General features: G+C 39.8%; 1 protein-coding gene across 3 annotated transcripts; it reads left to right on the forward strand.

Annotated features, from left to right (window-relative positions):
• The first annotated feature begins 596 nt into the window (after window positions 1–596).
• Window positions 597–17,184, forward strand: LOC127877427 (hydroxyproline dehydrogenase-like). 3 transcript variants are annotated; one of them, XM_052423299.1, is made up of 8 exons: window positions 660–1,533; window positions 3,179–3,366; window positions 5,129–5,258; window positions 6,420–6,581; window positions 11,333–11,479; window positions 11,999–12,276; window positions 12,971–13,059; window positions 16,023–17,184. In XM_052423299.1, exons 1-8 carry the CDS (start codon window positions 1,210–1,212, stop codon window positions 16,193–16,195), a joined length of 1,491 nt encoding a protein of 496 aa, XP_052279259.1. In that variant the 5' UTR covers window positions 660–1,209; the 3' UTR covers window positions 16,196–17,184. The 3 variants fall into 3 exon arrangements, with proteins under 3 accessions (XP_052279267.1, XP_052279259.1, XP_052279274.1); XM_052423314.1 differs by lacking the exon at window positions 660–1,533 and adding an exon at window positions 2,725–2,877; XM_052423307.1 differs by lacking the exon at window positions 6,420–6,581 and having other exon boundaries at window positions 597–1,533.
• Window positions 17,185–17,505: the final 321 nt, after the last annotated feature.

Raw genomic sequence — 17,505 nt, forward strand, 5'->3', positions numbered from 1 at the left:
GATGTATGTTTGTCCCTGACCTAAACAGATGCAAGTGAAGCGGAACACAGACGTATGTTTGCAAACATGTCAACCTGTATGTATAATCTCAATTGTAGCACACACTTTAATTTAAGCAGGCAATACACTACTCTAATGAAACTGTATATATAGCTGGACCTAGTTTAACGAGATTAAAGGGGCCTTTTCACAGATTTTGGCATATTTTGAATATTGTCATTAAATGCTTTATATTGATAAATGCAAACATTGGACCCTAAAAGCTCTAGTAAAAAATCAAGAATAAAATTTAAAAAAGGAAAAAAAGTAGCCGGTACCAGGGCTCGAACCAGTGACCCCCGGAGTCCTAGAGTAAGTCTGAAGAGAAAACGCATTAGCCCTCTCGGCTATTCGTACGGGTATACACACTTTAAGTATTTTATACATTATAAAAGCAATCTTCGTAGTTCGTAAATTTAAACAACAACAGAACTCTCCAAATTATTCAATCGTTTCGCGTTGCAACGCTTTATAATTTTTAGGTTTTCAAATCGTCAAAACATACATATAATGGCTATATTGGACTGTGGTAAATGTTTAGTAACACTGTTTTCTCACAACTTAAACGAAAATTTGCGAATCTGAAACAACTTTTTTTCAATTTTGACAATTTACCAAACCGTGAAAAGATCCCTTTAATTTAAGCAGGCAATACACTACTCTAATGAAACTGTAGATCTAGCTGGACCTAGTTTAACGAGATTAAATGGACTATGTTAATTCGGCCGCTTTACATAAACACGTACATTTGGTAGTAAACATACACGATTTAAACGTGAACTAGCACAACGGTCTATTTTCTTTTAAATGCAACATCAACAACGAAGTATGGATGTGCAATATACTTAATATGTATGGACAACATGTTATTTTGCGGAATTGTGGGATTAGTTTTGTATATTTATTAATCAAAACGGGTGCATGACATTCTCGGACTGTTCGCAACGTTTAAAGTGTGTTGCAGACGGTATCACTGAAATCACAATTTAAACGTAACATACGTCGGTAATTTATCAAGTGCATTTGTCTCTATTTTGATTCTGACACTTCCGATAAAGTGTGCCATTACGGACAGCTGCCACATCGGTGCCTTAAATTAACCGCTTAAGTAAATCCGCACTGATATTTTTCGGCTTCATTAAGCTCTGTTAACCGGAAGTGACGTAAAATATGTTAGGCCTGTCCAAAGCTAGAACAGTCGTAAGACTGTTTAACAGCAAGTGTGACTGGATAATCCGTGATGGCCAGTATTTCCAATTGTGCAGACGCTCTTTTTCCACCGGATTTTGCTCCCGACAACAGACTGTCGGGTACGGCAGCTCCATCGTCAGCCCGACACGTGCCGTCGGCAATGAAGCTGCTGCGTCTACAAACGCCGACGCAGTTGCGGATTATTCGAACGTGTTTAAGTACAAGAGCACCGCTGAGCTTCTTCGGGCGATTTTCGTCTTCAAACTTTGCACCTACCAGATATTCGTCAAGAACAGTTTATGGGCAAGTACTTAACGAACACAAAGCATTAAAAAAATAAGTCGTTTCTTTCTTTTAGCATCGTCGAAGCATAATGGCTCCGGGTAATTTTGTCGGTTTTAACTCTAAATGTATCTCGAGAATAACGGTATCGGAAGAATAAGGGATAAACGTTTTTCCTCATTAAAAATAGTCAATGTTAGAAACTGTTCTAACGAAGTTTAATCGGGTGGACATTTGCTCGTTACAGGCAAAGGACATCGATTTGCTTTTAAAATCTTCAGCATCTCAACACTATTAAGAATCTCACGTTTCCAATTGGGTTGTGATTGCATGTTTCTGTTCATTTGTGGATGAATTAATCTAAGCTGAGTCGCGCTGCGTTAGCCGATTGTTTTAAAATACAAGAACGGCTGAAATAAAATATATATAGCCTTGTCACCCTGAACATTTATCTGTGAAATTTCCAAACATCCGGGTCTTATGGTCACCTCGGAAGAAGCATTGGCTCTGAATGGGTCATTTATTAATGCATCACAAAGACGAGTTGACGCCAGTGATAATCGGTCGCGAATGCAGTAATGGGGATTTCCCAACAGAGAGCATGTTTTCTTCCACATTTTGTTGCTCGAGTGTTATGGTATCCACATATCCGAACAAAATAGCTGCTTATCAAACGTAATAAATTAATGTGAAAATTAGTCCGATTGAACGTCCTGCAAAGTTTACTGAATGCCCTCCATTTGACCCTTTTCAAACCAAATCACAAAACGCCCAATAATTTAATATACACGGTTCATTTTCGCATAAACGTATACAGCAAAACATTTCATGTACAAGGTTAATTTCGTATTAACGTAAACAGCAAAACATTGAATCTACACGCTTTAATTCGCATTAACGTATAAATCAACAGCCGAACGCTTATATAACCTTCATTGACGAGTGTAGAGCATTTTGAAGAAACGCTCTTCGGATATGCTATTATACAAAGTGCCCGCAGGGAAATCAAGCACATTAGATTAGCTGTGAAAAGTAATGTTGTCGCTAATCAACCACTGACCACCGCTTATTATAACCAAACTGTCAACCGACACAGATATATTAATTAACTGGAACATAATGCGTGCGATTTGGTTAGGAAATGCGCCTTAAGCGCTTTGACTATTAAGAGCGAACTCCACCTAGCAATGAAAGACTCAAAGTTGAGTAAATACACACGAACTTACGTATGGACAGACTAGCGCAATGCTTAATTAATGCTGTTTACTGTGTGGGGGACATACAAATGACATATAGAGTGAAACGGCGTCCCTTGATAACATGATCAAGTATTTAATTGTAGAGCCAAGCATAAGGTGTATACATGTAAGTTTGTATGTTTCACATTTTAATCTGGATATATTGGAATAGATTCGTTCATGTCTCACGATAAATGAAAATTGAATTTGAAAAGCGTATAAATTTAATGACATTCATTTCACTGTATACTAGTTTTCCCAGAGATGCATTTACTAAGCGTATGTTTGAAAGAATTTATGTACATGTATATATATATATGTAATTTAATTAGACATGCCATCGCAAAACCCACGGAATGGAAATGTAAGTTTATACAACTGTAACTGCCTGGTGACTTCCACAAAGAATTTGATACTTCTCCTACTAGGTGATGAACTCTTCAAGACGGCTGCTGGGTCGGCGACTGTTCGACCGGCTGATGAAGGTGACGTTCTACGGCCAATTCGTAGCCGGCGAGACACGTGCGGAGCTTCTGGCGTCGTCGTCATCGTTACTGAAGGCGGGCGTCCGACCGATACTCTGTGTTCCTATAGAAGAAGACAAGGGGGCGAACGTGTAAGTGCCTATAGCAAGTAACCACATTGCAGCGTGTGTGATTTGTTGGTCTATGATTTAACTTCACACACCAGTGTACTTCTTTAGACACCCGTCCCGTATATGTGTTTTATCTCTGTACTAAAGCAAAGAACACTATCAATAAGATAAATAAACTTAAATCCTTCAATTATTTGTTTCAATGTGATGCACAAATTGTAAAAAGAACATTTATTCGGAGTGATACCGCTTAACATATAATCACTGAAAATCGAACCAAATTACTGTTTTCATTCCCACAACGCTTGTGAAAATATGAACTCCTGTATAGTAATGCCATCATGCGCTCTCAAACCGGACAGTGGATATTTACAATAACAAGGGCAGTTTGTAAAACATGCATGCCCCCATATGGGCTGTCAGTTGTAGTGGTAGTCATTGTGTGAATACGTTTTTTGTCACTGTGACCTTGACCTTTGACCTAGTGACCTGAAAATCAATAGGGGTCATCTGCCAGTCATGATCAATGTACCCATGAAGTTTCATCATCCTAGGCGTAAGCATTCTTGAGTTATCATCTGGAAACCATTTTACTTTTTCCAGTCACTGTGACCTTGACCTTTGACCTAGTGATCGGAAAATCAAAAGGGGTCATCTACCAGTCATGGGCAATGTTCCTATGAACTTTCATGATCCTACGCGTAAGCATTCTTGAGTTATCATCCGGAAACCATTAAACTGTTTCTAGTCACTGTGACCTTTCCTTTGACCTTTGACCAAGTGACCTGAAAATCAATAGGGGTCAACTGCCAGTCATGACCAATGCACCTAAGAAGTTTCATGATCCTAGGCCCAAGCTTTCTTAAGTTATCATCCGGAAACCATTTTACTATTTTGAGTCACTGTGACCTTGACCTTTGAGCTAGTGACCTGAAAATCAATAGGGGTCATCTGCCAGTCATGATCAATGTACCTATGAAGTTTCATGATCTTAGGCCGTAGCATTCTTGAGTTATCATCCGGAAACCATTTTACTGTTTTGAGTCCTTGTGACCTTGACCTTTGACCCAGTGCCCTGACAATCAATAGGAGTCATCTGCCAGTCATGAACAATGTATCTATGAAATTTCATGATCCTAGGCCTAAGCGTTCTTGAGTTATCATCCGGAAACCATCTGGTGGACGGACGGACCGACCGAACGACCGACCGACCGACCAACCGACGGACCGACATGTGCAAAACAATATATCCCCTCTTCTTCGAAGGGGGGCATAAAAATACACGTATAAAGTACAGAGTTCGGCTGTGGTAACTAGAAGTGTTTCTGTAGTACCTGAAAGTCGCTAGTCAAAGGGCTATGACAGTATGGTTTTAATTTTATTTTAGTTATAAAAGATGCCTCATCAAATTTCAAGACATATTTCGGCAAAATTAAATGAAATAAATTTATACAGTATATAAGAGCCATAACCCTAACAACATAGTCATGAGTTATTGCTCTTGTTTATTACACGTCCACTCATATCTACCTACCGGTATATACGAAGGTTTAAGCTAATACATCTTCTACAATCTCTTTGTGCGGAGATAAAGATAAATGCTTAAGTTATGTTCATGAACGCAAACGCAATTTATTGATTTTGTGATTAATACATTCGCAAGTAAGTGACTGAGCATGACTTTACAACTATTAAATTTCTCTTAATATAATTAACATTGAAATAAACAAAAAATAGTCGCAGTAACCATAACAATCGAAACCAGAAGTTATATTCGTTCAAGGAGTGAAGCAGCAGTGTACGAACGCAACTTCCGAATGGTTATGGAATGCGTACGAACCTCACCGGAAGTGTGCAAAGATGTGCCTGTCGCCCAGCTTAAGCTCACAGCAGTGGTTCCCGGACGGCTTTGCGTCAGTATTTTTTAGGAAATTGTAAATTGGCTACGTGTTTTGTTGCAACCTATTTGTCATCGTCCAATTGTATCGGAACACATTGTGCTTATAAAGACATACTCTGGTCCATTATCTGCGAAGAACCATTACTTGAAACCATAGGAAAGATGTTGAGAACATTAATAAGATTGAACCGACCTCGTGATCTCCCAATCGCAAGGCAGACAGCTTACGCACTACCTCACTTAAACATATTAAGCAAAATACTTTTACCAACTGGTATCCACAACGCGTATTTGGGTTATATTTTCGTATTTGAATTTCATATGTGAAATCGGAACCAATACCGACTTAAACGACTAAAACCACAATATGCGTATTAGCTAATACTTATATGTTAAAGCATTCTAAGCAATTAATTATGAAAGCATAAACAACTTTTCACACCTGTTAAAGGGATCTTTTCACGGTTTGGTAAATTGACAAAATTGAAAAAAGTTGTTTCAGATTCGCAAATTTTCGTTTTAGTTATGATATTTGTGAGGAAACAATGTTACTGAACATTTACCATGCTCTAATATAGCCAATATATGCATCTTTTGACGATTTAAAAACCTAAAAATTATAAAGCGTTGCAACGCGAAACGATTGAATAATTTGGAGAGTTCTGTTGTTGTCGTTAAATTTTGTGAAACTACGAAGACTGCTCATATAATGCATAAAATACTACAACCGATTATGCTTGGCAGAATAGCCGAGCGGGCTAATGCGGTTTTACTCAAGGTGACTCCGGGAGTCACTGGTTCGAGTCCAGCTGCGACTACATTTTTTTCCTTTTTTAAATTTTATTCTTGATTTTTTACTGGAGCTTTTAAGATCCAATGTTTACATTTATCAATATAAAGCATTTAATGACTTATTTCAAAACATGCCAAAAACTGTGAAAAGGCCCCATTCATCACAAAATCACATTCATCGCATCTATGAATTTTGCACATAACACTCCCTTGAATTTTAAAAAGTTGAAAAAGGTTGTAATCACGTGCATGTTTTTAATTGAGATACTTATGTTCACGAATACTCATTTCCTACCAATAAACTATTCACACTTAAAATATTACAAATGATGCCCTATTTTTCGCATGTGCGTGAAAAAATGTGAGCAATATTGTCCTGCAGGGCATACTTAGCGAGCAGGTCACGTGTCCAGCAAAGCACTACGAACTTCTGGAGAAGATACGTGGTTATATGGATGGGGAACCAGTGGACCTCGGCTTTCTTGAGGCCGGTGATCAACGGGCGCTAGAGGCGGCACTGTCCAGGGTGCGAGACATATGTCGGGTACGAACGAGCTGAGTCTCAACCGAAAGTGTGGTACTATCTGCAGTACACATTCTCGTTACATATAGCGGATTGGAAGATATGATTGGTGAACAATGTGAGGACACATGTAATAAATTGGCTTCATGTGTAACGATGAAAACAGTTAAAAATGGTACACATATATTGGTTTTGTTGCAGTTTTAACACTTAAATCCCAGTCAACCGAAATATAATTCAATGCATGCTAAAATGACAGCAGTTGTAATGAAGAAAAATCGCGTTAATTGCAGTCAATACTATTTCATGTTTAATAATGTTTTGTTCGAAAGCGCTTGGTGCGAATGAACTTGATACTTTACTATTTGCTTGGTACCAATGTAGTGTACTTACTAGATTTATCGCTAAAGCAGCACACGCTATCGTCTGTATGGAACTCATACAATCATACATTACCAAAGCATTATTTGTCTTTTTTATTCAATGCGTTTTTTTTGGTCGGTTAGGTGCCTATATAAAAAAAATAGAAAAGATGTATGCACTTTTGAAAGTTTAATGGAGTAGGACTCATCATGGCGTAATTCCGATTGACTCGTTACCTCATAGTTATCTATTTCTATATATATTGTGTGTTAACTTAGCGTTTTATATTTTATTTAATAGTTGTCAGATACAGCCGTGATGCTGCTACTATCTCCTTCATCAGGTGGGTCCATATTCATCGGACGTTTCGGCACTGTCCCACTACGTCCTCCTATGGTGTGCCGACCGGAATTGATCAATTTCCGGCCAGGAGATAGTAAGCCTCCGCTACACTTCCTCATCTGCCAGGTCTCGGTGGCCAGTCTCTAGTCGACAGCCCTGTGTCCCCCTATCCACTTCTCCTCTCTCTTCCGCCATAGCCACAAGGAAGCAGACTCCGTTTCACGTGCAACAACCGATATGGCCCGTTTCCGGACCTGTCCTGTAACCCCCGGTCTGCTGAAAGTGCGCCACAGTGATTGCGATGGAAAACCTCTGCAGCCCACCTCCACTGGAACACCATGCCTTCCAGCCTTTCTCTGTGCAGGTATCTGTGAGGGCCTGGTACTTTTCGCGCTTCCGTTCGAAGCTCTTTTCAATCCGCTCCTCCCATGGTACTGTGAGCTCCACCATCACAACCTGTTTTGATGCAGCTGACCACAGTACTATGTCGGGTCTCTGGTTTGTCACGGTGATCTCCTGTGGAAACTTGAGCTGTTTCTTCAAGTATGCTTCCATTCTCCAATCTGTTGCCGTTCCAAGAATCCCACATGCGCGTTTTGCCTTTGCCCCTTCTTCTCCGGCTCTGACAAAGGAAATGAATGAGGGGCCTTTGTTGGTCGTCTTCTGCGCTTTTCGTGCTTGATCTAGATGATCGGCGATTGAAGCAAGAACCCTGTCGTGACGCCATCTGTATCGACCATCAGACAGGGCTGTCCTGCATGAGCTCAGGACATGCTCCAGATTCGCTGGTCTTCCACAGAGCTTGCAATCTGGCTTTTCAGCAAGACCCCAAGTCACTAGGTGTGTTGTACTTGGCAGCACGTCGTAGACAGACTTGAGTAAGAAACTAAGTCTGTCGCTTTCCATGGTCCAGATCGCATTCCATGTAAGCTTTCTCTGGGGTACTCCTTCCCAGTTCAGCCATTTTCCCTGTTTCCGTAGGGTGAGCCTGGATTCTACCTCCATTCGGCGAATCTCTTCCTGCACATGGGTGCGTCGGTCTTTTGCACTGGTATTGCTCCACTGCGAACGGGTGACGCATCCGAAACCTAGTCGCCCGTGTGCGACATTACCGACAATGTCGCTGTGCCGAAGACGAGCCTCAGCCTCTTTAACTGCCTTGTCAGCCCTCCACTTTCTCCCGGTGTTGACCTGCACTCCTGCTTCTTTAACCTTCTCATCTCTACTGTCTCGTAGCATAATGACTTTCCGAGCCTTTGTGACCTTGTATTCCTCCGTCAGTGATCTGAGAGGTATCTGCAGCTTGCTGCCTGTGCAGTACAAACCGAGGCTGGTGAAATCTTTTTGGCACCCCCATCCACCTCCTGAGGAATGAATTTATTGTCCTCTCCATTGCTTCCACTGTTGATGACGGTACACCGTACACCAGCAGCGGCCACAATAGGCGTGGTAGGATGCCATGTTGGTAAATCCAGGCCTTGAATTTTCCTGGCAGACCACACTTGTCCACATCTTTCAACCAGTTCTTCATTTGCACTACCGTGTCTTTGATACTCTGTTGATCATTGAGTGAGTCTCGAAACCACTTCCCGAGGCACTTCACTGGTTGCTCCTTAACAGTAGGGATGAGCTGATGTTTGATTCTATATCTTGCACTCTCTTGAATCTTTCCTTTCCTCAAAACCATGCTCCTTGATTTCTGGGGATTGAACTTCATTCTGGCCCACTCGATAAGATCGCCAATGTCTTGCAGCATCCACCTTCCCTCGACGTACGACTTTGCTGTAATAGTCATATCGTCCATAAATGCCCTCGTTGGTGGTTGGATACACCCCGAAGTCATTTTGGGTCCTCTGGATGGTTCTCCGCTGACTTCACTATCAGATTCATGGCTGCTGCGAACAGCACCACTGAAATTGTCACCCGGTAACGATGCCTACTTCCAGTCTCTGCCAGTCAGTGGTTATTGCCCTTGTTGAAAATCTCATGATGAAGCCGTCGAAATAGTGCCGCAACATCTGCCGAAATCGAACGGGTACATGATACAATTGTAGAGTCTTTTGTATCATCTGATGCGGAACAGAACCATATGCATTTGCTAGGTCAAGCCAGATCCCTGCGATATCTCCTTTGTTCTCGCGTGCTTCCTTGATGATTTGGGTGATGACACTGGTATGCTCGATGCACCCAGATACACCGGGTACTCCTCCTTTCTGCACAGCTGTATCTATGTACTTGTTCTGAAGCAAATAAGAGGTCATTCTTTTTGAAAGGACAGCGAGGAGTATCTTCCCTTCTACGTTCAGCAAAGAGATAGTCCTGAATTGACCAATGGTTGACGAATCCTCTTCTTTAGGAATAAAACATCCCTCTGCCTTCAGCCATTCTCTGCAAAGCTCTCCTTTCCTCCAAACAACCTTTATAAGCTTCCACAACCGTAGCAAGATCTTGGGGTAGTTCTTGTATACTCTGTACGGTACTCCATTGGGTCCTGGTGCTGAAGACGCTCTGGCCTTCCTTACAATGTCCTTGACTTCTTGCAACCTAGGTTCTGCGCAATCAAAGTCATGTTCAGGATCATCTGGTGTGAGCAACTTGTCGCACTCGCCCAGTTCCTTGTGACGGTCGCTGTCACTGTACATATCTTTGATGTACTTGTTTGCCTCCTCTTTTGTGCATCGAAGTTCGCCTGTCTTCTTTTCTCCGAGCAAACGCTTCACAAACTGAAATGGATTGCTAGTAAACTGAGCTCTCTTTCGCCTTCTCTCGTGTCTCTTCCGGCGCAGATTCTCTGCTCTCCGTAAACACTGGATCTCCTTCCGTACATCATCTCTCAGTTCTGCCAGACCTTGTTTCTCCTCATCCTCTGCTTGTCTGTATCTGCTTTTCAAGCGTCTGAGTTCTCCCCTTAGGTTGGAAATCTTCTGCAGTCTTCTATTCCCGCCAACCTTGGGTTGTCCGACTTTCTCTTTAGCTGTTCCGAATCGCTCTTTTCCAAATGTGTAGATCAGCTCAGACATGGCATGCAGCTTGCTCTCTACTTTGCCTTTCAGAACGTTCTCCATCACCAGTTCCAGCGCCTCTTCAAACGCCTTCCACTTCGCTCTCTCTGTACTTGCGGGCCACATCACTTTCTTCCGCCGTTCTGTAGATTCTACCGCAGCTCGATCTTCAGTCCTCTCTGCGTTATCAATGGTTACCTCACCCTCTTCTGATACGTGGAGGCTCTGGACACTGTGGTGTTCATCCTGATCCAGCTCCTCCTCCGTCTCTCCAAGTTGCCTTGCGCGTTGCAACAGATTTAGGATTGGTGCGCATCCCATCTTTGTGCGATGAATCTTCAGTCCCACCTTATTCTTACACACCTTCCCACAACTACATGTTCTGGCCCAGTCCGTGTTCTGATTCGTTGTCGGTTGATCGGGCGTGTTCGTTACCTGATGGCTTGTAGGTCGATCATCCTCCCCCACTCTCGTACGACCTTGGGGGTATTCCTTGTGTTGTCTTTCTGTAGCTTGCTCGGGTTTCTTCTTACGAAGAACGTAAACTGACTTGCTGGGACAGTTTACCCCTATGCCAGTCTTTCCTAGCTGAAAAACAATATCAATGAAACTGATGGGTGCTTCTGGAAAAAGCACTTTGTCAGTGAATGAGTTTATTGATTAGAGTACATGAAACAATACAATTTGACAATAACGATATAAAAATGGGTGCATACAAACTAGATTTCGGAAGAACCGATGAATGGGGCGAGTATAGTCTTCTCTTTTGGGGGAATATAATAAATCGGAAGCATATTGCAATATTAGTGCTATGGTCGACAATAATATTGTCTCACGAAAAGATGTCCAAAATTACGCTGAATGTCTGCTTTAACGAATTTTGAATATGCCTCGATCGCGTTAAAGTGTGGGTTTATGCGTTTTCGTTAGATAGGTTTGCCAGAAGCAATTAATTTTAATGTCTTGACCTTTTGCACAATATACACTCAATGAATCTGGTCTTGGAGTCTGCTCTATTAAAGATTTTCTTTGTTTTAATATTATCGTTGTGTGATTTTTTTCCAGTTGTCCGAAGAGCTAGGAGTTCTTCTGCTTATCGACGCCGAATATACTGACTTGAACCCTGCTCTGCGATTGATCAGTCTTGCCGCCATGTTAAAGTTCAACAAGAAACGACCTTTGGTTGCGTACACCTACCAAAACTACCTTAAGGCGTGTTTTGTTATTTATAAAAATTATCTGCTATTTTATACTATTATTATGTTTTTATCTGTAAAAAAATAGGGTAGTCGCCTACAACTTTTCGGATTCTTCATTAATTAAGTAATTTGTAATACAAATTATCACGTGGCAAACTTATGGTTGAGACAGGAACACATACGCTATTCTATGGCCAAGTTTAACCGTTGATCTGTAAGTGTGACCTTGACTTTGGTGAAATGGAGACGGGCATTTCACGCAAAATGTGGTCTCTGTGATACTAAACTTTGTATTAAATGTATCAGTACATGGCAAAGTTATGGCTGATACATGATTTTTTTGAGTGTTTTAATTTCCAAATTTAACATTTGGCCTCTAAGTGTGAAATTGACTTTTGAGGAGAGGGGGCGCCGATTGCATTAAAACTGTCGATGATAGTTACATACATACATAGTATTTAACATTTGAAGTGAATTTGTTTTTGTATAACTTCATATGTAAAAAACTGTATATATAGAACTTTGTTTGCAGAAGTGCTATAGCGAACTGGTCGAAGATGTCGAATTCACCGCTCGCCAAGGGGCCTGTTTTGCAGCCAAGGTCGTGCGCGGGGCGTATATGCAATCGGAGCGTCGCCTAGCAACCGAGAAGGGCCACGAAGATCCCGTTCACGAGAATTTCGAGGCCACCACGGCGATGTATCATCGATCCGCGGACTTCCTGTTGGATCGAGCTGTGGCAACGCCGGACCGGATATGCTTCATAATAGCCTCGCACAACGAAGGGACGCTTAATTATGTGAACAGGCGGTGAGGAGAACTTGATGTGTTTAGAAACCATTAAATCTATTTGATATTTGGTCATTACTCAAACGTGCAAATTCTCAAAACAAGATCTAACATTTTTATATAAGATTGAGCTAGTTTTGTATAAATAAATTAAAATAAAGCTTATTTTTACTTTGTACAAAAAAAATGCAAATAACAATATTTTACATTAAATAAACAGATCTATCAAATTAATTGAAAGAAATGCACATAGCATGCATAATGACACAGATGAAAACATGGGGCACGGCAGTGATATTTCGAGAAAAGGTCCAATCTACATGAGACCCACTCATCAATTCATATTTCAAGTTATTCTTGTAAGATACAAAACCCTAAGTAGGTCTTACAAAAGAAACAATAGTGGACATACTTTTTTGAACATCAGAAGCTACATGTAGCTGTCTTTTGAACATTATTGCGAAGAATTAAACTCTCGCAGAGTCGTTTAATTTTCAAATGATATCCACTTCGTCGAAACATACATACAAAAGACTAGTATACAGTGGCACACCTAGAGTGTTTTTAAAATAAATGCGCATATTGTTATAGGCATTTATCTAATGTCAGTCTTTACGAGGCGTGTATGGCATTAACCTCTACGTTTGCACAAACTCAAAGGTGTATTTACTATACGTATAGCTCGCATATCATAAACGCATTATTCTAATTTCAGACTGGGAGAGTTGGGCGTGCCGCCTGGAGGTCGGGCAGTACTTTTCGGACAGCTGTACGGAATGGCCGACCACCTGTCAGCAAAACTTGGTAAAACATTTGAGCCGCGCTTTGTGAACACGGGTTTCAATGCATGTGTGTAAAAAGTCCATACAAGCTTATTAGGGACGACACTTTCTACGTTTATTCTATTTATTGTTTTAAGAAAGTCTCTTCTTAGCGAAAATGTAGTTTATTCGGAAAGTGTCCTTCATGGTAAGCTTGTGCGGACTGGATAGGCAAACCTGTGACGAAACATGACGAACATTCATTAAGCCCCGTTTTGCCAGAGCGAGGCTCAATTATAAGGTATGCATTATAACATAAATGTGTTTTGCTGCAGCTGCTGCCGCAGATTCCCCATCCAAGAATGCAACTGATATTTATGTATCTTTGACAAAGTCGTAAATATATTCTAGTAGATACAGTTATTTAGTTTATATATAATATATGTAATCTCCAAGTTGTTCACCGCGCGGCTATACTTGTAATATGTCACGTTTACTTTCTCACGATGCACGTGTCACATCTATGCAGACCTTGCTAATAGGTCTTTTATTAACGTGGATCGGGAAGTGTGGGTTTGCACTTTTTTTAAACTCCCGAAAATAATTAGGTATTTTAAATTATCTTGTCTAATACACAATCCAATAACAAATCCACGTGAACATGTTGGTATAGACATGCATATCTTGCTGTTTTTTAAATCGGCATTATGCAAAAAATGCAATCAATATGTTTTCAAAGTACCACATGGATGTTTGTTAATAAACCTGGTACTATTACTCAACGTTTCCATAAATACCGTCCGCACGTTATGAGTGCAAACCGCCTCTCGGGATACTTCAATGATTTGAAGTGAATAAAATTAATGGGGAAAAACAACAAACAAACGCCTCTGCGATTTTAAAGATGATTGATTTTATCATTATAGTAAATGACATGAGAGACAAATCTCCGCCTAAAGAATCGAACTAGTGTGAACAACGTTTCGAAAAATACAATTATATTCGAAACTGTTTAGACACCATTAATGGCAGGCACGAGGCCATACATCATGTGTGCTATAACTAATGTTTATATTTTCAGGAAATTGCGGAATGGAAAAGAAATGCTTATTTTAACTTTGATGAAAACTTTATAGCATATGTAAAAAAATAAAAAAATACGGAATTCCCTCCTGTGAATTTCTCGAGTTAAAGTTCAGTTATATAGTATAAATTAAACATCAATTTATTAATATTCATGAACAAAAAGATTACATTTATGTATGTATTGTATGTATTTATCTATTTTATGTATTTATTTATTTGTGTATTTATTATCCCCACGTTTTTAAAAGAGTGGGGATATTGTGGTTATCTCCGCCGTTTGTCCGTCCTGGACACTATCTCCTTCTACACTATAAGCACAAGAACCTTGAAACTTCCACACATGGTAGCTATGAGCATATGTGCGACGTCGCACTATTTGGAATTTTGATCTGACCACTGGGTCAAAAGATACTGGTAAATAAATGGGTAAAATGGGTAAAAAATAAAAAATTTAACTACCAACATTCGACGCACATGATAATAACTTTTATATCCATCCTCTTCAAAAGCATCGACACACTAATATTGTCAATACTTTGATTCTTATTTGTCATTGATTATCACCACGCTCCAAATTGGAGCGGAGGTATTATGTGGTTATCTCCTCCGTCTGTCCGTCCTGGCCACTATCTCCTCCAACACTATAAGTACTAGAACCTTGAAACTTCCACACATGGTAGCTATGAGCATATGTGCGACGTCGACGTCGCACTATTTGGAATTTTGATCTGACCACTGGGTCAAAAGATACTGGTAAATAAATGGGTAAAATGGGTAAAAAATAAAAAATTTAACTACCAACATTCGACGCACATGATAATAACTTTTATATCCATCCTCTTCAAAAGCATCGACACACTAATATTGTCAATACTTTGATTCTTATTTGTCATTGATTATCACCACGCTCCAAATTGGAGCGGAGGTATTATGTGGTTATCTCCTCCGTCTGTCCGTCCTGGCCACTATATCCTCCAACACTATAAGCACTAGAACCTTGAAACTTCCACACATGGTAGCTATGAGCATATGTGCGACGTCGCACTATTTGGAATTTTGATCTGACCACTGGGTCAAAAGATACTGGTAAATAAATGGGTCAAATGGGTAAAAAATAAAAAATTTAACTACCAACATTCGACGCACATGATAATAACTTTTATATCCATCCTCTTCAAAAGCATCGACACACTAATATTGTCAATACTTCAATGATTCTTATTTGTCATTGATTATTCCCACGCTCCAAATTGGAGCGGAGGTATTATGTGGTTTTCTCCTCCGTCTCTCCGTCCGTCTCGGCCACTATATCCTACTACACTATAAGCACTAGAAACTTGAAACTTAAACACCTGGTGGCTATGAGCATATATGCAACAGTGCACTATTTGGAATTTTGATCTGGGCCAAAAGTTATGTGGGTTGGGATAGGGCCGGGTCAAAGATTTTCACTAAATTTTTTAGGTTAGTTTACATTAACTTCTTCATTTCTACATCGATTCACTTCTAATTGATACTGAACTTCTCTTATGACAATACGGTCAATCTCAACTATGCATGGCTCCAATACCAACCCTGGGGCGCCCCGCCCACATAGACCACGCAGCACCCAAAGTTTTGTTTTAACACAACTTCTTCATTTATTCACCAATTAAATTCAAATTAATACTGAATATCTCTTATGACAACACGGTCTTTCTCGATCATCCATGTCCACATTACCCACCCGGGGCCCGACCAACATTGGCTTTGCCCACCCAAAATTGCCTTTTAATATAACATCTATGCGGCGTTGGGATACGCGTCGGCCTCTGCCGCGCCATTTGTAGTTTATTTATGTATTTAAATCAATAAATAAATTAACATAAAGTGTTAAAAAGCAAAACTTAAAGTGCAAACAATATTGTTCGCATTCTCCAGCCCAGAGCGGTCACCTCGTGTACAAGTCCGTACCGTACGGTCCGGTAGACGAAACACTTCCTTACCTCCAGAGGCGTGCAGTGGAAAACTCCTCGCTACTCGGGGGGACGGGTCAGGAGCGGCGGATACTCTGGACGGCCCTGAAACAACGCCTTTCCCACCTTCAACAGTGACTCAACCAGAGACGTATCTAGTATCTTCGTCTCTAACTCAACCTGGCATCGGAATTTTATTAAACATTTTTAAACAGTGCTTTAAATGTCATGCTTAACTTTCGATCATTTTATCCTTGTTTAAAAAAAGTGACGTGTTCTACAAAGCTTGATATTTGACACGACAGTAAAACAGTTAAACATCGCGATAAAGTTCACATGCATAAAAATCTCGTTGCTTAGCAAGCGTATCTGATTTGACCTTCACAAACACCCGACTCCTGACACGCCGATATTGTCAACGCTTTTATTTACCAACACACATCTTTACAAATGAGCGATTGCTAGCAAATTTGTATTGTGTGAATTAAAACATGCGTTTTCGTCTGAAAGTAGCCCAGTTCGCTCAATAACCATAAGTATATACTTGTAATTTGACACCATTTTCAGGTATCAATAGATTCTAGTGTGCCCTTCAAAAAAAGCCAACCCTCGGGAGAGCCATTGCACAGCAACCGAATATGGCGTGCCCGAAAACAAGTTCTGATATGCGGTGCGATCTAACACTGATTTTTGCACTTTCTTTTTTAATTGAACTGGGTAATACGGGATTTTTTTTGCGCCACACTCCTAAAGTTAAGAATGGTGGTCATAAAAAACTGTGAATATTAAATTTGCATTATCTATTTAAATTTGATGTTCAATACACATTGTGACACTAATTTAAGCAGTTTTTATTAAATAAAATCATGTGCATATTTTGTGTCATAGTACCTTTAATGTTGGATTATGATCAGTGAGATTGGATCAATTTGTTACACTTGTTGAACTATTGGTCATTTTGGAAGATAATTCGAGTGAACATATCATTGAATCGTAAAAATAAGCAGAAATATACGTTTTTTATTGCGATTGCTTAAAAATCAAATCAAATACGAAAGTATTAATAAAATGATGATTATATATGCAAACAAATTCTACGAATATATGAATAAAACAGAAGTAAACTTCGAGTTTTTCTTATGTATCCGTCAACAGAAGTTGACAGTTTAATATGTATTTAATTTAAGAAAATTACATAGGTAAGTGTATCTTTATATAAATAGGATTTGTTTCTTACACTAGATTACTATTTACCAAGCTGATTAATCACATTTAGAATGTATGAGACAAATCACTTAGTTATACATTTATTTAAATAAATTATCATAAAATATTAATGAAAGCGTATGTCAGTCTTCTTTTGATCAACTTTTAGATAAGAATTAAGATCTAATATATGTTTTACATCTCAATGCGGTAAATTCCTTGGAACATCTAATATTTGTTTC

Source organism: Dreissena polymorpha, chromosome 1 (genome assembly GCF_020536995.1).
Source record: "Dreissena polymorpha isolate Duluth1 chromosome 1, UMN_Dpol_1.0, whole genome shotgun sequence".
In the NCBI taxonomy this organism is placed as follows: domain Eukaryota; kingdom Metazoa; phylum Mollusca; class Bivalvia; order Myida; family Dreissenidae; genus Dreissena; species Dreissena polymorpha.